General features: G+C 47.5%; 1 protein-coding gene across 20 annotated transcripts in view; it reads right to left on the bottom strand.

Moving 5' to 3' along the window:
• Positions 1 to 5,986: 5,986 nt before the first annotated feature.
• magi1b (membrane associated guanylate kinase, WW and PDZ domain containing 1b) overlaps positions 5,987 to 8,432 on the bottom strand; it is a 139,972-nt gene continuing 137,526 nt past the window's right edge. For all 20 annotated transcript variants that reach the window (XM_086167940.1, XM_086167944.1, XM_086167942.1 and 17 more), the window contains one exon: positions 5,987 to 7,992. In XM_086167940.1, coding sequence (XP_086024066.1) covers positions 6,800 to 7,992 — 1,193 coding nt within the window. In that variant the 3' untranslated portion in view covers positions 5,987 to 6,799. The remainder of the gene's footprint in view (positions 7,993 to 8,432) is intronic.

Here is an 8,432-nt window from a genome sequence, read left to right as displayed (position 1 = left end):
AAAATTTAGAGATAGCAGCTCTCGGGTTCAGAGGAAATCGAGAACAGACAAAAACAACCTTAAAAAGCAACACAGCGCAACGATACAACCGTAGCAGCATCTCTGGGTTAGAGGTATAAAAAAACGCAAAAATGTAAAAAAAAAATGTAAAAAATATAAATAACAACTAGAGGACTAAATAGATAAATAGGAAAAAAAAACTGAAGAAATAAAAATGTGAAAAGTGGAAAAAAAAAGGGTGTTATTGCACTGTACTGTATGTGAGGTAAAATAGATCAAAATAGATTTAGTCATTTATTATTTTGATAATTTTTCTTTACCAAGGATTCTTAGACATTGCTGTGGAATACTTGCCGATCTTTATTTTATAAAAGGGTTTTTTTTATGATTCTGATTACATTTGAACTCCTGTGAGGGGATATGTTTTTGCTTATTTTTTTTTTTCGATGTTAAAGGGCAACACACGCCGCTCTGCTTCCACCCGATGGGATTCTCTGCAAAAGTGCATGGGATGCTAATGAGGGGTACAAAGATGGACTAAAAATATAAAAAATAAAATAAAAAAAAGGAAATAGAAAGAAATGGTTGTTGGTCTGTAATTGTTTTATGCTGCACTTCCAACCCTCACTCCAGTGTGAACTAAATAACTCGTCCTTGAGACGCTTGTTTTCTTTCGTCATGGGTTTTACCTTCCTCATCTTCTGCTGAGGCCAAAAGAAAAAACCTCAGATGCCGCTTCACCACGTGAAATTTGCTAATCCCTCCCTTAAACCGTGCACAACCGCGCACACAGCGGCGCCGCGGCGTGTTTTCGGACGAGCCGCCGGAGGAAAGCGGCTGCTCGAGGTGGGTGGCGGCGCTGCGTAATCTGATTAGCAACTTCCATTGTGGCGAGGAGCGTGGCGTTACCGCCATTTCCTGGATCGCTGCGTCTTCCTGCTCTGCACTTTGCTTGACCGCTCCTGTGACGATCCTGCGGACTTCCTCTCGCGATGACCTTTGACCTTCCCGCTTCTTGCTCACGGTCACGGGGCGGGTGAGAAACCCCAAAAGAATGAGATTAGCTACCGCGCCGTTCGTCGCGTCTCCGAGCCCCGCCTTTGTCCGCCACCCGGACGCGTGACCCCGAACTGACCCGAAGTGAGATCGCTAAAGCTCGTCCGGGAGCCGCCGGTAATTCTGCGATCACAGAGAGGGAGTCTAAATGCATTGCTGTGAGATTTCTTCATAATTATGCAAGGATTCATTTGTTGGAGGGACGTAAAAGGGGTTTGGGAAACGGCAGAGGGGCTTTTCTGTCACAGGTTGAACGATCTGATGGCGGCTAACGGACTTTTGACGGCGATTGTCCCGTGACAGGAACGTTCCTGTTGCAGCGGCCGCAAAAATACGATATATTTATAAGTCAGTTGAATCAGAAAATACTTGCCGTTGTCCGTCCCAGGAGGTCCGTGGTTCGATTCCAACAGGGGGACGGGATCTCCGTGTTCTGCGTGGGTTTCTTCCGGGTTCTCCGGTTTCCTCGCACAGTCCAAAAACACGCCGGAGGTTCAGGAGACCCTAAATTGCACAAATGAGTGAATGAATGGTTTCTTTTTCTCTACATCAGTGATTTTCAACCTTTTTTGAGCCGCGACACATTTTTTACATTTACAAAACACTCTAACGCAGTACACATAATAATAACATAGTTTTTTTGTTTACTTTTTTGATTTAGCTACAAGGTTAGCAACAAGGTAGCTAGCTTTGAGGGCTCTCTTGTTTACCTTTGTGGGTTTTCTCAAAAAAATTGCCCGTTTCTCATTGTTTGTACGCAAGTGTACAAAATAATCTATCGGCTCGTTTTGAACGGAAGGGCGTTTTATTTGGAGACGGCGTTTAAGTTGGGTTGGCAAAGTGGCGCTATCGGATAGCTTCTCCCCGCACACCAAGCACAGCGGAGTCGGTGCCGTCGCATCCCCGCTAAAAGTAAATCCAAATGAAAGATAGCTTTCGCTCCTCGAGCTCACCGTCTTTTCTTTTTCCTTTTGTCCACCGCTCATACTAGGGCCGTCATCTGGGTCCGAATTTTTCCGGGACCCTGTTCGGCAGTTGTGATCCCAAACTGCCACTGTCACGTGTCGCGCAGCGCTAACTCTAACGTAGCGACGAGTGGCGTTCCATTTCTTAGATGATAAGAAATGGCACGCTGGTTGAAAATCACTGCTCTACATGATGTGTGAGTGGTTGTTTACCTCCATATTTGGTGATCGCCCGGGAAACCCCACCTCTCGGCCAATGGCAGCAGGGATAGGCTCGGGCCCCTCGGTGATCCCGAGCGCTGGATCGGCGCTAAATGACAAAATAAGGTGCGAAAGAACAGCAAAGCAGAGAACCGCCACGTGTTGCCCAGAAGACGGCACGGTTCAAACAAACCGTGGACCACAAGTGAAATCCCGCGACCGCGACCGGACACAAACCATGAAATTAAGCCGAACGTTGCGGCGATGAGGATTTTACTGATTCAAAGTGCAACGTAACCCGTGTGACTGGAGGAGAAACTCAGGATAGCACCTTCCTTGAGGTTGACCAAAAGGCCTCATAAAGTTTGCGATGAATGATTCAACAGTGCAACACGGAAAGCTGACATTTCCACATGCATTTCTTATGACTGCATGACTATTTCATCATCTTGGTCTGAGCCAGCTTTCAGGCCACCGTCTTTTTTTTTTTTTTTTTTTTTTTTTTGCTCCCTTGAGGAATCAATGAACTGCATCATTTCTACGGCGAGGTCTACGATCTGCCCTCGGTGTGGATTCCACTTTGCGGGATGAGAAGGAAGACGCTTAAACGTGCGCGAGCAAAATTTGGACAGTTTTTTAACTTTTTCCCGGTAGTTGCGGATAAAAAAAAAAATGCACGTCTTTGCAGAGACGGGATGAAGGAACATTTCGGGGTTTTCAAGTCACCGTCTCGCTGGCGGGAGTGATAGATGATAGATTCTTTGGGTTTTTGAATTACGTTTGGGGCTTCATACCCGTCCCGTGATAGTTAGCTTAGCATGGCTAACAAGCCGACGGAATTGCGAACCGACTTCAGTCAAATGTTGATCTGACCCCGATTTCGAAGCAACACCAGCAGTTAAAGCATGCTAAGCGGGGAAATCCAAGAGAGGAAAAACCAAAAAAAAAACGTTTAAAGAAAAAAAAAGAACATTAATCGTTTAATCGTTTAGGAAAAAAAAAAATGAACTCTTGAACAGCTTGATCAAGGAGTGAAAACCTCCTTTGACATTTAGTTTAATGCCACGACTTTGGTGGGAAATCTCTGTTGTGTGGAGTTTTTAAAAGCCTCGCTGTTTGTCGGTCTTTTTTGTTTGTTGGTCAAAGACATTTAAAGTTTGAAAAGGCAATTGATTGCATCGGTTTGAGCGTGTGTGCAAGAGTGTGTGTGTGTGTTTGATGGCGCTTGGATGATAGGATTATTACATAATGTTGCTATGGTGTTTAGCCCCTTTAATTCATGGCGAATTTCTGGCGAAAACATTAAAATTCTGTATTTCTCTGTCAGGCTGGATTTCAATATAAACATGCAAAAAATAAAAATAAAAAACAAATAAATAAAAATACAGCATTAAATCATCATGAAAATTGCATCTTAGGTTGCAAGAAAATACCTCTCTACCTCCAAAATAGCTGGATTTATGGTTCCACCTAATCGATAATATGATAAACACATCAGAAGACATCCTGTGATTGATACCCTGGACTGCCTTATTGCGATAAAAAGCTGCGAGGCCAACAATTATTAATATTATTGATCCATGAAACGTGAGTTTGCCAGCAGATTTCAAAATATGCAGGAGGTTCAGCGGAGGCCATGTGAAAGAGAAGGGGAGCGATTGTATGTCTTTTGGAGGTGAATAATTATGTAAATACTTTTACACTATTTATTTTTAGTTTCAGACTAGCTTGTAAAAACCTGTCTTCACTTTGACATGAAATAAGCTTGTTTTTTTTTTTTGTTTTTTTTTGCAAATTCTTGTCAGATAGACAACTTAACAAAAAGGATGTAAACATCCAACGGGAAGCTGAATATGTTTTTTCTTTTTTTTTTTTACAGAAATTGTAGATAATAATCCGGGACCAAAGACTTTGATTTTCCGAAAGCGTGGCTTTGCCGCCTTAAGATATTTCCACGGACGAAATCGTGGTTTTTCAACGAGTAACCGTTTTACAAATGCCAACCGGTTATAGAATTCATAAGAGCAATTTAATTTACCCAAAAAAAATCACTGGTTAATCAGTTCAGAGCGACGGTTTTGAAGCCCGAGACTCATTTTCAACAGCTGCTGACTGATTATTGTAACAAGTGCAAGGGGCTGTGGACCAGAGAGAAGATCAGAGATGCAGACGCCCTTGTTCTGACAGCAGTGGGAACCACACAAGGCTTGTTATAAAGAATGCAGAGCCTCCTGTGAGAGAAGGAACTTTATAACTTGGAATTGTTCTTTTCTCTTCACTGAAAGCAAGTCAAACACTTGAACGCAGCGGAGCTAAAAATAACCCTGAACTTTTTTTTTTTTTTTCTCATTTCATTTACTTGCCGCGCTCGGCCTTGTTTACACGTTTACGGCTCGAGTCCGGAGCATCGGGGTTTCCACGGCAACGGAGGAGAAGAGGGGTCTCCGAGGTCAGAGCGCACCTGGAGCCGAGCCGCCCGGTTCCGTCCACGTGTCCGCGCGCTCGGACGCGCCGTTATTGGAAGTTTCATTACCGCCTTCTTCCTCCTGCACGACACTGACATGATAAATTGTCATCAGACAACGGCTGTTAATCATTTCTGGGGTCGCAAAAGGAATAAAAAATGGGCTCTGGCCCTGCATTTGATGATGAGAGGGAGCAGAGTGTTGCCTGATAAAGGGAGAGAGAGAAAAGAGAGAGAGAGAGATGGATTTAAAGAGTGGGGAGGAGAGTGTTTCGGCGCTGCAAAGTGGATTACATCCATTATTTAGGACCTGCTTCCCCTTCACCGCCAGAGAGGAGAGAAAGGCAAAGTGTTTGCAGGATGCAAACACTTCCACCATTTTTCTTTGGCGGACAGCGGGCGTAGCCATCCTACAGTCTGGCCGTACAATAAAAAAAAAACGAATATTATGTTGCAAATGGGTAATTATAAATCACGGTTGTTTTGTCGGAGGCCCCGTTTTCTCCGACGGTCGGAATCACAATCACGGAGGATGGGGGGGGGGGGGGGGGCTGCCGAAATCAAGCCGGGTAAAACGCTTTCAAATTGTTGCATCAAAAGAAGTGCGAGGCATTGAGAGCAACAGAAACTGGGCCAGAAAAAGAAACCTCTGATATGTTTGCATTTGATCATTTGGCTTCATCTCTGCTTTCAATTTCCTCTCATGAGCGGTGCAGATTGCTTCCACAGGGTAATCTCCAATGCACACTTTTTTTTTTTTTGCACATATGGCGTTAAGTACCTTTGGCAAGTAGGGGCGGCGAAAGGAGGGAATTTCACCTGGTGGGAGATTACAACGGCCGCCGCGTTTGTTTACACCTGCCCGTGGACAATATTGCATTTGGATGCTTTTATTTAATCAGAGAAAAAAAAAAAAAATCTAAAATTCTATCAGCCCAGCTTGTTGGAATTCCTTAAACTTAAATTCCTCAAAGATAGTTTTGTCATGCTCCCCTTTGGATGCGGGAGGAAAAAACAAACAAACTTGCGTGACGAGTCAGTGACCTGCATTTCGGCAAAAGAATAATAAACAAAATGGACCTCCTCCGCCGGAGGGTGTAGTCACTTCACCTGCTGTTGTCGTCATCCTCAAACCGTTGGACGCGGCTTTCCGACTGTCTGGTCTTTATCCGACGAAATAAAAAACAAACAAACTCTCAGGTGAAAAAAAAGAGGGTCAAACGCAGACATAAAGATCGTCGTTTTAGAAAACGTGATCGAATCCACGACCGAATAAATCGACCAAACACTCTCTGAGTTATTCGTTTGTTGAATATATTATTTTTATTTGAACGTCGTCGTCATAGTTTTTAACCTTTAATTTTTTTTTTTTTCCCTTCATTCATTTAAAATGGTCACCTCTGAATGTACACATACTGCAAACTGTCAAAAATATACAAACAAATGCAGGCTTGTGCTATTGTCTGGTCAAATGTCTAAAAAACAGTGGCACTGGGGGAGAGAGAGAGAGAGAGAGAGAGAGAAAGGAGAGAGAGAGGAAGACAGTTAGAAAGAAAGAGAGAGAGCGAGAAAGAGAGAGTAAGAAAGTGTGTGTGAGATAGAGAGACATTGAAACCGGTAAAGACATGCACAGCATCATTGCGAGCACCGGTTACAGTGATGTAGGTGCGCGGTACCTCCATGGAATCCTCGTGGAAAAGTACATACATTTCATCATCTGACGGTGCGGCACAAAATGCCCGCCATGTATCAAAAAAAAAAAAAATGAATAAGAAAACAAGAGGAAAAAAAAAAAAAAAAAAAGTAAAATCGTCAATGGAACTTTTTAGGCACATCATTGTTTTTTATGGTTTTACATTTTCCTGGAAAACCGAGTAACTGTAAATGCAGAATGCGAAATCAAAACAATTAAAATCAGACGCAAGAAAAGTCATTCTGGAATCAACGTCTTGTTAGTAACTTAACATCTTCGTATAATCATCTCGGACTGTTTTCCAGCATGTGTGTACAACGTTTGGGTTCGTCTCCGCGGAACGGATGGATGCTTGAGGTGTTTTTTTTTTTTTTTCTTTTTTCGCGAGCGGCGGATTCGATCGGCGGACGGCACATCCGATCAGATGCTCAGATCTTTGGGGTTGTCCTTGTAGGTCTTCTTGGGCTCGGGGAGCGCGGGCCTGGACTGGTGACTGCGGTCAGTCTTGAGCGAGCTGTAGTACTCCCTCACCCTCTCCGCTACAAAATTGTCGTCGTCTTCCTCGTCCTCCGAGTCTTCCCTCCGGGCGCTCCGGACAGGGGAGACGTCGCGTCCCGGGCTGCGGCCTCTGTACTGCGGTTCGGGGGAACCGCCTCGGCTGGCGTAGCGTCCCTCCCTGACCGGCGAGCGCCCCCTCAGCAGCGAGCTGTACCTCTTGTAGGCCGAATCTGAGTCGGGGGTGCGCACTCTGGGCAGGTTGGCCTCTCTCTGGCTCCGGGACGCCACGTCCCTCAGCAGGCTGTCCCCGCCCCGGTACGCTCGCTCCATGGAGGAGGCTCTCAACAGCAGGCTGTCGTCGGCGTACGCGCGCTCCTCCCTGGACGGCCGCGGTAGCGTAGCCTCCCTGTTGAGGCGGTCGAGGGCCGGGGATTCGCGGAGGACGGCGTCCTCGAAGGGGAGGCTGAGTTCCGGAGTTCCGGACGGCTCCTTGCGGGCGGCCTCTTCCGCGCCGGGCTTCTCGTTGCTGCGGCCCCTGTGCCTGTGCGGCGGCGAGGCGTGCCGGCGGTAGGGGTCGGCGGAGTGAGCGTGACGCCTGGTGGGAGAATGGTGGCGGGAGCGGTGGGGGGAATGGCGGCGCTGAGGCGAGCGGCGGGGCGAGCGGTGGCGGTGGCGGGCGGGGGAGTGATAGGCGCGGTGCCTCTCGGGGGAGCGGCCATAGCGGTGTACCCTGTTGTGACCGTCCTGGTTGTTTTCTGCGCCGCGCGAGTGGCCGTGCCCCTTGTCGGCCGACGCGTGGTGGCCGCGGTGGTGTCCCCTGGAATGGTGACGGTGTCCGTCATCCTTCTTCTTGAAGAGCTTGTCGATCCCGGTGGACTTCTTCCCCTTGTGTTTTCCCGCGCCGGTTTTCTTGTTGGGAGAGCGGTGGCGGTGTCTGGAATGGTGGTGCCTGCCGGCGCCCTTTGAGTGGTGGGCCGGCTCCTTCTTGCTCCGGGATGAGTGGTGGGGTTCTGGTTTGTAGCTTGACTCCGATGGCTCATTGGTTGGGGGAAGGGTGCTCACTTCCGCAGCGTTTTGTAACCCTGTGGCTGTGCTGCTGTCGATGGCACTGCCGTCTGCAAACAGACCAGGGCAGGGGGATCAAACACGCATCTGGACTCTACCCGCTCCCTAAACCGCGGCACATCAATCATGCTGAGCCACCCAGACAAGAAGCCGAGAGCGTTTTCGGCCGAAGCCAGTCTGACGCCGGTCGCTTGCAGCCGATGGTTAGTGCAGCTCACGCATGGAAGTTAAAGATAGTGAAGCGGCCCTCGCTCGAGGGGAAGACACCGGTTACCGGACGACAAACCTGCTCCTCGGGGAGGCGGGGGGGGGGGGGGGTCGAGCCGGGTCCACCTGGCGGCTGAGGAGCGGAGACGCGGCCCGTCGGCAGGACGGACCGGAGGTCGCTAGCTTGTTTCGGACGGATTAGCCATGCTCTTTCATGCACTGTCATGATGCCTTCTCCGCTTTGCTCAAAAATGTTTAAAGCGCATAAAATGCTCAAGCAGGG

The sequence above is a fragment of the Fistularia commersonii genome, chromosome 21 (genome assembly GCF_037954325.1).
Source record: "Fistularia commersonii isolate RoL2024-O1a breed Wild chromosome 21, RoL_Fcom_v1.0, whole genome shotgun sequence".
In the NCBI taxonomy this organism is placed as follows: domain Eukaryota; kingdom Metazoa; phylum Chordata; class Actinopteri; order Syngnathiformes; family Fistulariidae; genus Fistularia; species Fistularia commersonii.
This window is presented reverse-complemented; position numbering and strand designations above follow the sequence as displayed.